Consider the following 17628-nt stretch of genomic DNA (forward strand, 5'->3'; position numbering starts at 1 on the left):
TAAGTTATAGAAAATAACTTTAAAAAAAGCATTTTCTTGAACTAATTTGGAAACATTAAAACAATTTCACGTAGTGAAATCTGCCTTTCAAGGACAGAAAAAAAACATTACAAGAAAACAATATCAAATGTACAAAATATATTTTCTGATATGAGATTTTGAATATTTTAAAAAGAAAAACTTAAGTTTAGGTTTAGGCAGGCTAGATGACATTGGTTGACTCTCTTGGTCTGAATTAGCTAATCTTTAGTTCTATCTTTGATATTTTCCCTACTCTTAAAACTGATGTCATTGAATATCTTGATGTTTTTGTAAAGTTCCTTAAATTTTTATTATGTGACTATTTTTATTTCATTGTGAACTGTGTACAGAGTTCCAACAGAATTTTGAAGAAATGAAAGCACGGTATAAACAGTATATTATTTTCTGCTTCTATATTAGTGCTGGTTAGTCATTTGCATATTGCAGCACAAGGACTGAGGACAAAAGATCTTTTATGAGAAATCACAATTTTATAAACATTCTGAAAAAATAAAAATGTACAATGTCAGTCTTCTATTTGTATCTTGTCCTGGAATACTTGTGTGGATAACGTTTAGAGATGCTGAGAGCAGAGAACTTCTTTGTTAAATTTGTGACAATGTGACAGCCTGGCTGATTTCACCTCCAGCCTCACCCAATTCATTTGATATTCCTTGGCCTGGAATTAGGAGAAAAGTGTCATTCCAGGTACAAGTTGGTCAAATGCATTTGGGAATTGGGGGACTGAATTATGGTTGGGCTTTATCATGTTCTCATATAGTTTTGATAATATTGTAAATTATATCATAATATAATTTGTTTTCTGCACACACAAAGAAGTGTAGTAATGGTGTGAAACTAGATTTGAGTAGGAAATATATCATTTCTGCACTTGATTAGCTGCTGTTTATTGTTTAAGTAAGTTTTTGTCCTTAAATGAATGCTAGAAGCATACATTTCTCTTCCAAAGTTATAAATTTAGGTCATCCTAGACCATTGATTAGATCAGTGTTTCCAAAACTGAGTTCCATTGAAATTAATAGGTGTTATATTAATAATAAGTCGAGTCCTATGTACAAGTGAGTTTGGAAATGGTGAATGCATTATTTCCCTCTTAGAGATTCACAGTGGACCCCAGTAATTAAACACTCCGTGTCTGTCAAACTGATTTTATGATGGAAATTAGTTACATGAGTGCATTCCTCCTTTAGAGTTAAAGTCAAGTTACATAGCACACATTTCTTCTTCTAACTCATTGTTTGTTTCTTTGTTTTTCTTTTTACTTATTATAGTATCACTGATACACAGTCTTATGTTGGTTTCAAATACATTACACAGTGGTTCAACATTTATCCTTACTATCAAGTCCTCACCCCCTCCAGTGGGGTCACTGTCCATCAATATAGGAAGATGTTACAGAATCATTAACTGTATTCTCTGTGCTGTACTACTGTCCCCATGACCAACCTATATTGGGATTGTGAATTACTGTGCCCTTTATCCCCACCCCCTTCCCTATGGTAACTGCTGGTCACTTCTTGGAGTCTGTGAGTCTGCTGCTGTTTTGTTTCTTTCAGTTTTGCTTTGTTGTTATACTCCACAAATGCGTGAAATCATTGGGTACTTGTCTCTCTCTGCCTGGCTTATTTCACTGAGCATTAGTACTCTCTAGCTCCATCCATGTTGTTGCAAATGGTAGGATTTGTTTTCTTCTTATGGCTGAATAATATTCCATTGTGTATGTGTACCACATCTTCTTTATTCGTTCATCTACTGATGGACACTTAGGTTGTTTCCATATCTTGGCTATTGTAAATAGTGCTGCAGTAAACAGGGGTGCATATGTCCTTTTGAATCTGGAATTTTTTTTCTTTGGATAAATTCCTAAGAGTGGAATTTCTGGGTCAAATGGTATTCCTATTTTTAGTTTTTTGAGGAACCTCCATATTGCTTTCCACAATGGTTGAACTAATTTACATTCCCACCAGCAGTGTAGGAGGGTTCCCCTTTCTTCACATCCTACGCAGCATTTGTTGTTCCTAGTCTTTTTGATGTTTGCCATCTTACCTTGTGTGAGGTGATACCTATTGTAGTTTTAATTTGCATTTCCCTGATGATTAGTGATGTGGAACATCTTTTCATGTGCCTGTTGGCCATTTGAATTTCTTCTTTGGAGAAGTGTCTGTCAGATCCTCTGCTCATTTTTCAATTGGGTTTTTTGGTTTTTGGGTGTTGAGGTGTGTGAGTTCTTTATATATTCTGGATGTTAACCCATTATTGGATATGTCATTTAAGAATGTATTGTCCCATACTGTAGGATGCCTTTTTGTTCTACTGATGATGTCCTCCACTGTACAGAAGCTTTTAAGTTTGATGTACTCCCATTCGTTCATTTTTGCTTTTATTTCCCTTGCCTGAGGAGATATGTTCAGGAAAAAGTTGCTCATGTTTATATTCAAGAGATTTTTACCTCTGTTTTCTTTTATGAGTTTTATGATTTCATGACTTACATTCAGGTCTTTGATTCATTTCGAGTTTACTTTTGTGTATGGAGTTAGACAATAATCCAGTTTCATTCTCTTACATGTAGCTGTCCAGTTTTGCCAACACCACTTGTTGAAGAGGCTGTCACTTCCCCATGGTTTATCCATGGCTTCTTTGTGGTATGTCAATTGGCCATATGTGCTTGGGTTTATAGCTGGGCTGTCTATTCTGTTTCATTGATGTATGGGTCTGTTCTTGTGCCAGTACCAGTTTGTCTTGATTACTGTGGCTTTGTAGTAGAGCTTGAAGTCGGGGTGTGTAATCCCCCCAGCTCTATTCTTCCTTCTCAGTATTGCTTTGATTATTCAGAGTCTTTTGTGGTTCCTTATGAATTTTAGAACTATTTGTTCTAGTTTATTGAAAAATGCTGTTGGTATTTTGATAGGGATTGCATTGAATCTGTAGATTGCTTTAGGCAGTATGTATGGCCATTTTGACTATTAATTCTACCTACCCATGAGCACGGGATGTATTTCCATTTATTGGTATCTTTACTTTCTCTCATGAGTGTCTTGTAGTTTTTGGGGTATAGGTCTTTTACCTCCTTGGTTAGGTTTATTCCTAGGTATTTTATTCTTTTGATGCAGTTGTAAATAGAATTGTTTTCCTGATTTCTCTTTCTGCTAGTTCATTGTTAGTATATAGGAATGCAACATATTTCTGTGTATTAATTTTGTATCCTGCAACTTTGCAGAATTCAGTTATTCTAGTCATTTTGGGGTGGATTATTTAGGGTTTTTTTGTGTACAACATCATGTCATCTGCAAGCAGTGACAGTTGAACTTGTTCCTTACCAATCTGGATGCCCTTTATTTCTTTGTCTTGTCTGATTGCCAGGGCTAGGACTTCCAGAACTATGTTGAATAAAAGTGGGGAGAGTGGGAATCCTTGTCTTGTTTCTGATATTAAAGGAAAAGCTTTCAGCTTCTCGCTGTTTAGTGTGATTGGCTGTGGGTTTGTCATATATGGCCTTTATTATGTTGAGGTACTTGCCCTTTATACCCATTTTGTTGAGAGTTTTATCATGAATGGATGTTGAATGTTGTTGAATGCTTTTTTGGCATCTATGGAGATGATCATGTGGTTTTTGTCCTTTTCATTGTTTGTTACTGAACTAAAAATTCTACTTATTTATTAATTCAAATTTGAATTGAGAAAAAAACCCATAGTTTTTGGGTTTTTTTAAACATTATTTTCATGATATCTAAAGCATCCAGACCTTGTCTATTTGGAGGAATAAATTTTTTTCCTGTTATATGGCAATCCTGCAAACTGGTCAAGGAATATATATAACTTTGACTTTGCTTTTTTTTCAGTGTTTTTCCCTTGGTGAGATTCAGGTTCAGGAAAAGACACTATTTGTACTAAAAATTTGTTTTTGGATTAATGATGTGCCTCAAAAATGTGGCAAAAGACATCTACAAATAAGGAAAATTTAGGAAATTAGGAAAAAATAAGGAAATTACTGTTTTCCCCTTGCTTAGAAAACAAACTACATTATACACTAAATACCAGAACTTTGAATAATGGAGAATTTTTGCTTGACAAAATTGATTTTGGAGTTCTTTGAATATCTGGAAACTACATATTGAAAATTAATTCTTACATTCAAATTTTAAAATTTGGTATGTATGTATATACTTTCTCTACTTTGAGTCTAGCAATGTATGTTAACTTTCAAATTTACTATGACTTGAAAATGATCTTCAGTTGCCAGAGTTTTTGGTAAATTAATGACATGTTATACCTGTGTTAAATATTACATATTTAATATTATGTGATCAGAAAAGCAATAGAAAAATAGATGTTAATATACAGTTCACTTGTCAATAAAAGAGAAATGTAACTGAGTAGAAGCTTGTAAAAGTATAACGTACTCTGGTGCTGTTACTTTGCTGGTTTAACTTTTTATTAGCCTCTTTAAGAGATGAAAATTTGGGACAGCAACATGATAAGCTAAGAGATGTACATCTTGCCTCCATGTAGCAGTTTTGTTGAAAGGAACAATATTGAAATGGATAGCTGAAGATGGTAGTTTGGGATAACTTCTAGATTCTATTTTATTGTTAATTTGAGCTGTCAAGACTTGTAAAGCCACAGACCAAAATGGTTCCTAAGGAAGAGTGTGGTATCTGATTTTGGAGTTAAGAATCATTTAATCTCATACTCTCTCATTTCTAAAAAAATATAGGTGTTTTAAATTATTTAACATGCATTTATTGCAAGCCTCTTCTGTGTCAGCCCTTGTTAGAGGACATTGGGTTTTATTTTTTCTCCTTTATCTGCTCTTTAGGTCTTGTTAAGGCTAATTTTCAAGTCTGCTGTACTAAATACTTCAAGACAAAACAAACCAAGCCTTTGTAAACAAGCTACTGTATTAGAATAGTAACTGTGGCTGAAACAAGAACACTGTTATTCTCAGTAATCAGAAGGGCAAGAGATAATTTGGGAAGTGTATCTTGTATCAGACTAGTTATTCCAACCTTGAATTCTATTTTTGACAGTAGCTCTTCCCTTGTTATCTTAAAATATTAGGTATGCTCTAATTATCTTTAACTTTTTCTTATAAATTTCTTGTAAAGCATATTTATAGCTTCTGCCATATTTTAGGGTAACAAATTCCAAAAGTTTATAATATCTTTCATGTTTGCTTTGAGATTTATTATTAATTATTAATTATTATTGGAGTTGGTTAATAAGTTACTTTTAAGTTCTCATGTGTTTTTATGAGTGTTGATCATAACCTGTTCACTTTTCATCTTTTCCAGAGTATTTTTCATTTTAGCCTAATCTAGTTGGAAGAAAAGTACTTATCAAGAAAGTGCTGGCTCAGGCTGCCCTGAGCAGTACATATGTCGGTTTAGATGTTAGCAGGTGCTAACACCTGGAGCAGGTGGGGGTTAAATGAGCCCCTGTAGTAGCATGTCCAGTGCCCTTATGAGGGTCCTCATCTCCCTCATCTATTTAAAGAGAAACTCTTAGGACCTAACAACCTTTAAGCACTATAAGTTGGGTGGGTAATTAAACAGATTTAACAAGTTTCTTTTTACAAGTGAGAGGATTGGAGGTAGAAATTTGTCTCAAGTTCAGATGAAGTAGGGAAAGAAAAGTGGTTTTTGGAAAATGCATCCTTAGTAGTCACTGTCCACAGTTAATTTTTGACATCTTAGGTAATAAATGAGATCAATAGTTTGTAGACTTTTTGATGTTGGCAAACGTGGATTTTTTTCAAGATTCTTCTTTCTGCTCCCTTGGCTCGCTGCTCCCCTGTACTGTGTTTTTAGTCATTTTTAAGAATAAGTAGAATAAAATTTAACATTGTTAGGGAATTGTATTTAAATCATGCTGCCTGCGGGAGACACTAATTTTAAGAATTTCACAAAATTGGTGGGAATCATGGCACTATATAGATCAAATGAGAAAAATAAATACTATTTCTCATGCCACTTTTCCCCAAAAGCCTGAATACTGGCCCAGAATAGAATGAATGTATAATTTGCTTTGCATATTAAATAGGTGATACAAAAAGCTTTTTAAAAGGAAAACTGTAATGTCTTAGATTTGTTTTTATCCCAGTTACTTAAACATCAGTTAGGAAGAACTAGTGATTTTTTAAAGAATGTGAACAGAAGATTGATCTAGGCATAGTATGAATCAATTTCTTATTTAAAATAAAATTATATCCCCAAGGATTGTTAGACATGTTTGTATTACATGTTTAATAGATTCTTCAATATTTTGTAGCATTTATAGTTTTATTTTTAAATAACTGGTTATTGGGTTTGTCACTATACCATTGCTGTTTCTCTTTTTGACTTTTGAATTATGGAAAATAATTATGTATATCCTTGCTATTTCGATAATAATTAGCATCTGATGTTGAGTGATGGTATAATCTGTTTAGGAATGTTGGCATTTGTAGAATTTAAATATTTTTTTGTAGCTGTGACCGAATGATTGAGTAGACAGGGCCCCATTTTAGAGGAAGAAAATGTGGTTAGTTCACTTTATGAAAACTACTTGCGAGGCTACTGTGGAAACAGACCATCATCACCCCATACGTCATCCAGAGTATTTTAGAAATGCAGATTTTTAATGAGTGGACTGTCTTTGTATCTTGATGATTGTAGTTGTATTTATGTTGTCATCTGAGGAATAGTAAAACTGTCATGTAAAAATTTTAAATGCCTTTACAAGGAGCAAAGGTAAGAAATGAGGGCCTTTTTTTTTTTTTTACATTTAAATTAGGGTCTTTAATCTTTAATAATATATTAGGATTAGCTATATTCTAATACTGAGAAATTTCTCTTGGATGATTATACTTACATGTTTTTAATTTATATGTAACATTTAAATGTAGTGAAATCTCTCACTGAGCAAGACATGGCAATTGTACATGTTGCTCTCATTTCAAAGATAGAACAGGATAATTTGTTTGACTGTGGAGACTAGCTGATCTCTGTTTAAACTGTTTAAGTCTTTAAATGTCCTAAAATTTTAACTTGGATTGTAAAATCCACCTTTCAGTTATGTTACATTAGAATTGGATCTTGGCCTAATGAGTCATTTAAGCAACTCTTTTTCCCCTTTCGGTTAACTTTTTATATTTATAGGTGTGTGTTCCACCCAATAAAAAAATACTGTGTGCTGCAAATAGAGTGAGCCTACCCCGTGCTCAGAATTTTTTATCTGTTTAACCCTTTGTTGGTGTTATGCTACATTGTTTTCAGAGATGTCAGAACTTGAATAGCCATTTGACTTTGTGCCCTACTTAGAGTATAATTTTTCTGAGGCTAAGCTGGCATTTGAATGTTACATTGTATCACATTTTAATGTGGAATTAGCAGTGTTGTACATTAATATTACCTAAAGGATTATTTGTTGTAAATTGACTTTCAGAGAGTTTCACTGTGCCTTACCACACAAGAAAAGATTCAACCTTTTAGTTTTCTAATCCTCTTTTTCTATAATTGGTAATAGGAGAAAAGTGATTATCACCTGATAGATTTTGTCTTATGAGGAATTTATCATATTTTCTTCCTGCGGTTCAGATTTCTCCTGACTGAAGAGTTAAGTTCTAAATGTTAATTTGCATTTTAAAAATGTTGATAAGTGTTTTTGGCATGTTCTAGCGTGGTGTAAAAAAAAATGGATTCCTATTTGTGTTATTTGGTTAAGCTAGACAAAAAAAAAAAACGTTTCTGATATGGGGAAATACACTGTCAAGTGGGTTTTTGTATTGTTTTGTTTTTAGGAATTTTAGTTCTAGTATATAAAATGTGTAACATATTCTTTGAGAATTTTAATGTTGTGTTCCTTTATAAATGTGTTTTTTGTTTCCATTTAGATCTTGAATACCTGATGCATGCAAAACAACAGCTAGTAACCACAGCTAAGCGGTGGGATTCTTCTTCTAAGACTATTATAGATTTTGAACCTAATGAAACTACTGATTTGGAGAAGAGCCTTCTTATCAGATACCAAATTCCTCTCTCTGCTGACCAGCTATTTACCCAGTCTGTTTTAGACAAATCACTGACCAAGACCAACTATCAATCACGATTGCATGACCTTCTCTATATTGAGGAGATAGCCCAGTATAAAGAAGTTAGCAAGTAAGTTACTTTAGAAACACTTAAAAAAAAATCTCACCTTTGGATGCTATTTTTCATTTTTAAAATGGAGGTGTGGCTAACTGAAGACAGGTAGTAAAATGGTTGTTTTCAGTAGCTGTCTATGAACTTCTTGAGGCAAGAACTGTGTCCTGCTCATGTTGGCATCCATAGAATTTAGAACAGTTCATTTCCACAAGTCTCTGCCCCATGCTGGGAGTATGAATGTGTGGTCCCTGCTCTTTAGGAGGTTTCTGTTAATGGTAGTCAGAGCAGGCATTCAATGAATATTTGTTTTGGGAAGTAATTTTAAGAATGACATTTTTAAAATCTTCTGGAAAACTATTTTCTAATAGTAAAATACCCTTATAGGCATTTATAAATACTCTATTATATTTTACATTTTATCCATATGCCACAGGTGAAGACCAAGAGTTTAAACCAAAGGCTTATTTGAATCATTATAGGAAAGGTAATCTTAGAAATGAGAGTTGGAGTGAAGGAAGATGTTAATGAAATAGCTGTTTTATTTGCTTATAGCATTCTACTTTTTAGATAAAATGGGAACAAGCCTTAAAAATGGAATCACAGTTATGAGACATGAACACATCTTTTACAGTTTTCCCCTTAAATACAGCCTAACCAACATATTTTTCTAATCTAAGCTGCCTTATTGCTACCTTATCATTAATATTATAGACAGATACTGAACATTCATTAATGGATATATTCAGAAAAGGAAAAGTGAAAACTTAGAGATACCTTTGTTACTCTATTTATAGATTATATGTGATCTAACTTTTGGAAAGTAACTAATTACAAATTAAATACATATAAAAATTACAAAATCAGATGGTATATATTTTTCGTTACTGTAAGACTTTTAATCATGGCCTAATGATGTTCTCTTAAAAGATTTTTATTGATTGTATCCATATATAGTTCTAATGAAATGGTCAGTTATTAAATAAGGACAGTGGCTTGTATCATGTACATTATTCACATTGTTAATATGCATGTATATTATTATGTATAAGGAATATAGTATTATCTATATGACTATGAAGATAAATTCCACATAAGGAATATAGCCCCCCCCCTTATTCTAGGTTTTGCTTTCCACAGTTTCGGTTCCTTGGGGTCAACTGCAGACTAGAAGCAGATGACCCACTTCTGACTTATCATCAGAAGGTCAATAGTAGCCTAACACTATGTCACAGTGCCTGTGTCATTCATGTCACTTCATCTCATCATGTAGGTATTTTATCAGCTCACATCATCACAAGCAGAGTGAGTATAGTGAAATAAAATACTTTGACAAAGGGAGAGACCACATTCACATAGCTTCAATTACAGCATATTGTCAAATTGTTTTATTTTATTATTAGTTATTGTTGTTAATTTCTTACTGTGCCTAATTAATCAATTCAGCTTTGTCATAGGTATACATATACAGGAAAAAACAGCATATATAAGTTTCAGTATGGTCTGCTGTTTCAGGCAACCAGTAGGGGTCTTGTTCTTCACAGATAAGGGGGGACTACTCTACTGAAATTATGTTCTTGAAAATTTTTTAATACAGTGAAGATCTCATGATATAATATTAAGGGGAAAATAGGTTAGTTATGAAACCTTATCCACTGCAATTCTAATTCGGCATATTTGAATATACACACATATGAATACATTTGTATAAGAAAATACTGAAAAGATTGAAAGCAAAGTGTTTTAGTTGGTGGGATTACAGGTGCTTTTGTGTTCTAATATATAGTTTCCTCAGTTTTTGGAAGGTTGTACATTATCTGTGTACAACTATTATAATGAGAAAAAGCAAACAAATGAAAAGGAAACCAGAACATTATCGGTTGTAGAACTTGATGATCATGGTGTAAAATTGCCCCTAGATATGAAAAGGAAGATTGGGGTAGAAAGTAGACAATGTGGTAAGACATTGATAAGATAGTATATGGTCTTTTTATAGGAACATCTGAGCTTTCTCTCTGTTTTTTTAATCTTTAAAATTAGATCATACTTATTGATTGAAATAGGAGTATTTATTAAATGAATATAAATCTGCAGGATCACTTTTGATGTGTATATTTTGAAGGATCTTAAAGATAACAATGAGAATTTATTGCTACATGTCTAACATGATGAGTAGATAGTAACTGTATGAGAGAATTCTGAAAAATTTCCAGTGATCTGTCACCCAAAGGTAACACTGAATGTGAAGGCTGGTAAATTACACTTCTGGATTTGGTAGGCTTGTAAAACTTAGTGAAGTCAAATATAGAACTGGTATACATACAGAGAAGCAAGTCCTATTAGTTATCAGATAAGAGGTCTCAGAGGACATGTATAAGTAGATAGACAAGGGACAAATAACAGACATAAATTGTAAGGATTTTTATAAGTCTTTGACAGAGTTTTATACACTGCTTAAAAAAGTTTATTTTCTGTTTTCTACTTTACCCTGTAAACTTAATATTCATATGCATTTTAATGCTGCCTTAAAGTTAATTCACATTTGATTGTTATTTCTTTAAGCATAAATAACATAACATATTTTTTTAAAATATGGATTTCAGGGAGGTCTGTGTGCAGCTTACTACACTATGCTGTAGTGTAGAGATCAGCAAATTTTTTCTGTGAAGGATCAGTGAGTATAAATATTTCAGGCTTTGTGGATTCCCTGCAGTCTTTGTACAAAACAAACTGTGTAGCTGTAGTCAAGGGCTATACAAAATAAACCAAAGATTGGATTTGGCCCTTGGGCCACGTTCTAGTGTGTTTGGTGCATCATTTTGCTTATCTGTTCTAACCAATACCAGCTGCCAAAGCAAACCCAAGTCACCATTAGAATGGTGAAGAATGTTTTATTGTGGATTGAGACCCAATTTAAAGCCAGAAGACAATGGTATGGGTAAATGGACTCATCCCTCTAAATGACTTGGATGTATAGGACAGTAATAATATATTCTGTATGTATCGAAATGTGCCTCTTTGAGATCTTGTAGTCAGACATACCACCTGATTGATAGGATATTTCCCAAGGTCCAGAAAGTGTATTGTCATTTGTGAACTTTGACAGTTTAAGCAGAATATTACAGTTGACCCTTGAACAACAAAGGTTTGAATTGCATGAGTCTACTTATATGCAGATTTTAAAATAAATATATCTAAAAACTCTTAGATGAGCTATATAGCCTAGAAATAGTGAAAAAGGTATGTCATGGATGCATAAATACATGTAGATGCTAGTAATATACTACTGTAAAATCAGCAGTAGGCTATTAGTAGTTAAATTTTGGGGGAGTCAAAAGTTATACACAGATTTTTGACTCCATGGAGATTGGTGTCCCTAATCCCTGCATTGTTCAAGGGTTGACTCTACTAATCATGAAAGTATTATCAAGGGAATTCATACTTACATTTTCACTTTAGCATTCTTTCCTTGCAAATAGACTGAATGAAGCCTTTCAAGATTAGACAAAATAATTTTTGGCTTGCGGTTGGATTTAGTAATCAAGTTTTTAAAGAAGATGATTTTTCAAATCAGTCCAGAGATAAAGATTTCTTTTTTATGTTAAGTTTTAGTGTGGGATGTGTGGAGGTGGTAAGGATAATACTGCGTTTCATTTAAAATTTAGAAAATGTTTCTGAGTTCTTTCAAGATAGAAAAAAAAAACTTCTCTGTAGCTACATATGGATTTGCCTTCAGTAATACTCTTACCTTGAAGTGAAATCTGTCTGATTCTAAGATAGACATTTTCAAAAGAAATTGACTTTGGCTGAAGCTATTGTGTCCATTGAACTGTGTGATGGCATGCCTAATAGGGTTGTTGTGGCTTCTCAGTGGTAATAGCTGGCATGACACTATTGATGAAATGGTGTGTGGATGCACATTTCATCGTTAAGATGGGTGAGGCCTTTTGGATATACTGTTTCTGTTGCTCTGCTTAAATAAACCCAGGTATTGGCTTATTACCTTGGTTGATTTTTGTTATTATTCCTTCAGTCAGAAATTGCACGAGGTGAAATTCACTATATATCTTTGACATTTTTTTAAAGTTACACTCAAGAGATGTAACTATTGCTAAGATTGATGGAGCTATATTTCTTTTAGCTAAGCATGGTTTAAAATTGGTTGAAAATGTAGTTGGCTACTATTATGCCATTCCCTAAAAGGTTAGGAATTATATGTATGCATTAAGGTTGATTTCAAAATGTGACATGCAACAATGGAAAGAAGGTTTTTCTTCTTAAGAAATACCTTTAATTGTAGAATATACTTTGTAATTTAGGTATTTCTGAGTTATAAAATCTTAAAAATACATGTAAGATTTTAAGTACCTAGGAAAGCTTACTAGTATAATACAGTTTTAGCCTGTTAATCTTTTAGAAAAATTAAATGTTAATAGCTAGAACTTCCTTTAGAAAGTTTATAATGTCTGCATCTTGAACATATGATGAATTTTCTGTGGGAAAAGCTGTATTTCTTAGTACTTATATTTTCCAGTGCTTCTGCCTTAAGAGTTTTGTTGCAAGGCACAACTAAATGTCACAAGATGATTCTCTTATTGCTTAAAAACTGTGAGATTAATTTTTCATTTTGTTAAATTGTGATCAAGTGTTTTGGAATGGTGGATTCTGAAATAGGTGTTAACAGTGAAACTTTAATATGTTGCCTAAGTTAGTTGAGAAATTATTATAGGATTTGAAGAATTTGTTAGGAAATAATACAAAGCAGTTGAAATGGGAATATGATACCTGAAAAAAATCAGATTATTACAAAAATGTAAAATTAATTCAGTGAACAAAATTTACTTAGTCCAAGTCTTAGGTTCTAGGCTAGTTAGTGCTGATTCTAAGGCAAACTAGTTATGTTTTTTGTTTCCCAAAAGTTTGTAATCCGGTAGGGGAGACAGACCTGTAAATGTAGGGTTATGCCAGGTATCATCAGCATTGTGGTAGAGGAATGCATAAAGGCCCTACCGGAGAGGCACTTACCCTGCAGGAACGAAGAGGAGAAGGACAGTCAAGTCAAGGAGGGAATCAAGTCTGCTTTGGGGACCAGGTGGTATTTAAGCTGAATTTTGAAACACAGATATAACTGTGAGGGGAAAATAGGATCATGGTATTTAGTTAGAAGAACTACGATATGAGAATAAGAGTGTAGAGTTTTGGGAGAAGCTCCGAGTTCATCATCAGAGGTGTAATGGAGGCACTGGTAGGGTGGTGAGAGACAGTGCTGTTTCAGCCTTATCCTCAGAGCTATATATAACAAGCTGCTCATCATCAGACTTGCATTTTACAAAGTCCTCTGGTCATGGTTTGGAGAACAGATTTGAAACAAAAGTTGCATTTGGAATTTGTTTATAGTAATCCAAGTTAAAAATATTGAGGTGCAGATGAGTTAGAACGAAGAGGAACTAACAGGGGTTGGTGGTGGGGGAATGAAGGCTGGTGGGAGAGACAAGGGCAAGGATGACTTGGTGTCTGGCTTGGACACCTCGGTGGGTGATAGTGCCATTGCCTAAGCTCTTTAGTACATGGAGGATGGGTTTGGGTGACATGTGGGAAGGTCAGAAAGTGATTCTGTTTTGCTTGTACTGAGTTTGAAGAGCACAGAAGCTATTTGGCAGTTGGGTTTATGGCCCTAAGCTGAGAGTCCAAGGAGATGGTGCCCTCACCTAGTGAGAACCCACAGAGTAAGAAGACTTTGATGGAAGGTAGAACAGCTGAAAAGCAAAAAGAAAACTAGGGAGTATGACTGCAGCAGTGGAGGAGAGAGTTTAAGGAAAGTAGAAAGTGATGGCAAAGTTAGAAAAAAGTAACCAGACACATGTATATCAGCTTTAGCAATGAAAGGGTCATTTGTGAATGAAGAATGCATTATAAGAAATTTCTGTTCTCTGAGAAAGTTTTTAACGACTCCTAATCTCACTTATATGGATAGTAAGAGGAAATTAAAAGTTAACTTCACTTAAAAAGCTTGAAGAACCTGAGGGTTCCTGTTCTATTTTAGAACATGTATTTTATTAAAGCAGGTGAATGTAGATTATGTGTAAACTGGGGAGTGTAGTATACTTTTGTTTCATTTCCATTTTAAAGCTTGTTTTTATATGAATCCTCAGTACACATTCCAGTCTTTAAAGAGTCAAATGTAACTAGATAACATGCAATCTGTTTTTCTTTAAATTGTAATCCTATTTTTCTAGTTTGAATCTAGTGAAATGTGCATAGAGAATGACAGAACTTTACTGTGATTTTTAGTAATTACACACACACACAAACACACAGCAATTAGTGCTAAAATTCATTTGATCCTCAAATAAAGCCACATTACTATATATTAACTTTAGTATGTATTTACCTATATTATGGAGCCTTAAATGGTCTATTATAAATTATCTTTTAATTACTAATGGAACCCGTAAACTCTTATGACTTATTACATGGATGAGTAGCTATTCAGATGTTATTTTCCATAAATATTTTATTCCTGTAAAAATATTTCTTCTTTATAGTTTTCTAACTTTAAAGTATATAAATGGACATTCAGAATTTTAGTATAGTGTTTTAATTAGATTTGATTTCCCAATATTGTAAGCAATACAGATGTTTCCATTATAGAAATTTATGTTTTTAAACAGGATTTTTTTCTTTTCCTTTTAAGAATTTATAAGACATTCTTGATATTATGTGTACAAAAGATCTGAAAAGAAAATTCCATAATACCATTAAAAAGCAACCTTTTCCACAAAAGGATAGATTTTAAAACAATTTAATTTTTTCACTCAAATATTTTAAACCTCTTAAGAAAAAAGTAGAAAATGGTCCCATTCTTACCACTTTGTCTTCTTTCTTACAGTACGATTTCAGAATGGCTAAGGAGAAAACCTGTAGTTAGTTTAAATCTTTCTGTTTCTTCATATTTCTTGACTATAAATTAACCTTCATTCTCTGTGCTTCTTCAACATACATATTCTCTTAGGCTCATGCATACACATGAAAGTGTGAGTGAGTGCACCAACCATTGTCTGTAAAGATAGCCTTTAACTTCTCTTCCCGTAGTTCTTGCGTGAGATCTGCCTTGATGCAGCCATGAAGAAAAATTTATTCTTGATGTTATTATCAGCATTGAAAGATAAATTTTATGGTTAGAATCTTTTGGTAAGATCTGCTTGGAAAGCATCAGTTAGTAAAAGTTGTGGTTGTTAATGCCGTGCATTTCCTCTTAGTTTTAGGTGATTTTAAAGTCTTAATTATTCCAATGGTGTGTTTGAACACTTAATATTAATTAATACATAATATCTCACTTTATTAAAATATCATACTTAGCTTCATTTTAAACACACGGACTTTTTAAAAATGTTTGTATTCCTCAATACAGTAAAGACACAGATATGTGTCTTTATGTAACTCACATGAGAGTTTATTCACTTAAAATATTTTTGCTTTTTCCAGATTGGATTAAAAGCAGAAAGATAGTGTACAGTTTGTAGCTCAATGGAATGAATTGATAATAAAGTTTTAATGTTTTCTATATTTATATTTGATTTATTTTGTTTTCGTCTTCTAGTTTTTATGTTTTTGATGTAAAATATTCAAACTTGATTTCTACTTCTGATATAGGTTCAACCTTAAAGTGCAATTGCAGATTTTAGCAAGCTTCATGCTCACTGGAGTTGCTGGAGGTGCAAAGTATGCTCAGAATGGACAGCTTTTTGGTCGCTTTAAGCTTACTGAAACACTTTCTGAAGATACTTTGGCTGGACGGCTGGTGATGACCAAAGTCAATGCTGTTTATTTATTACCAGTCCCTAAAGAGAAGTTAGGACAGACCCAGGGAACCAAAGAGAAGGTTTATGAAGCTACTATTGAAGAAAAAACAAAAGAATATATATTTTTAAGGATATCCAGGGAATGCTGTGAAGAACTTAATCTTCGGCCTGATTATGATACACAGGTATGTGTTGAAATGTGGCAATGTAACTATCCTTGTCTGTGGTCTTCCTGTCAGCTGATACTCTTCTGGTTTGATTTTCCTTCTGCCATTACCAGAAGTGCATTTGAAGTGTTCTATGAAGGGGCAGGGAATTGGACCTCTAGTAACTCTCAGAGAAAATTGATTCCCTTTAATCTAAGTAACATCTAAAATGTTCAAATAAGGTTGAGCTTTCTGATTAGAGTTTTAAATCAGCAATGGAAGGACAGATTAAACAAGGCTACGTCCTGGGACAGTCCTCATCTGAAGTTGTATCTGCTCCTATTCTCTTTGTCTTAGTGAATTTTTAGGTGGACTGTATGTTCAGTCTGCCATATTTTGCTGGAAAGCTAATCTTTTTTCTTATTAAACAAAATTTGATGAATATTATTCATTCATAGTAAATCGAAAAGTGTCATATGCCTTGTTTTTATCACTCAATAGATGTCACAGATGTTCTGATGTTTTCAGATATATTCTTCACAGGAATGAAAGAATCATAACCTTCATTTAAAGATTAAATACTTTATAAGTGCCTCAGTTTCTTTAGATGTAAAACGAGGTTAATAATAGTATATACATCACTGGTACTAGTAAGTAAAATAGTCTATGTAAACTACATGTTACAATGCCTGGTACTAAATAAAAAAAACAAATATTAGCCATAATAATTATTATTAGAATATGATTACACTTTAAAAGAATCCCTAAACTTGGTTCCCCTAAAAAGTTATCTCCAAAAGTATTTGAGTGAGCTGCAAGCATTGATCTTTGCTTTAATGCTTTTTAAAAAAAATTTGTGTTTCAGGTTGAACTTCAGTTTCAATTAAATCGATTACCCCTCTGTGAAATGCATTATGCGCTAGACAGGATCAAGGACAATGGGGTTTTGTTTCCAGACATCACTATGACTCCAACCATACCTTGGAGTCCCAACAGGTACAAAAAAGGAGATACCTCATTCATTAAAGAAGATATGTTAATGTTAAATTGAATATCTGTATCAAATCACTCCAGTATACTTTTTAATAAAGTTTGCCCATATTCTTTAGGAAACATGTTACTAGTTGAGAAAGGAGAGTAAAAGAACGTTTGAGGTTCATCATGTATTTTTTTCACTTTTCCTCAGAATCTCAATGAGTTGTATTGCTTTTCTCAACAGCCTTAATCTGTAGGGTGTTAAGCAATTTAGGAATATTTCTGAGTAGAAGTTGAATGGGAAAATCAAAGCCTTTCTAAAATGTTTCAAAGGGTTAATTTAAAATAAATTTTGAATATAGAAGACATTTTTTAATTTAGGAAAATGGAGAAAATGTCATAGAATATACTACTTCAGAAACCACTCTCACGTTAATGGTTGTGTGTAAATATTTTTCTGCTTAATTTCTCTTTGGCACCTCTTTACATGGAATTGAATGTGATGCTTCTGTTTTGTTTCCAGACTCATAATGGTGACAGTTG

The 17628-nt window shown here is 33.2% G+C and overlaps 1 protein-coding gene across 5 annotated transcripts in view; it reads left to right on the plus strand.

The window, feature by feature from the left end:
- HELZ (helicase with zinc finger) overlaps positions 1-17628 on the plus strand; it is a 169885-nt gene that overhangs the window by 59857 nt on the left and 92400 nt on the right. For all 5 annotated transcript variants that reach the window (XM_057501628.1, XM_036899734.2, XM_036899735.2 and 2 more), the window contains 3 exons: positions 7913-8180; positions 15816-16149; positions 16976-17106. In XM_057501628.1, coding sequence (XP_057357611.1) covers positions 7913-8180; positions 15816-16149; positions 16976-17106 — 733 coding nt within the window. The remainder of the gene's footprint in view (positions 1-7912; positions 8181-15815; positions 16150-16975; positions 17107-17628) is intronic.

Source organism: Manis pentadactyla, chromosome 4, assembly GCF_030020395.1.
Source record: "Manis pentadactyla isolate mManPen7 chromosome 4, mManPen7.hap1, whole genome shotgun sequence".
Lineage (NCBI taxonomy): Eukaryota > Metazoa > Chordata > Mammalia > Pholidota > Manidae > Manis > Manis pentadactyla.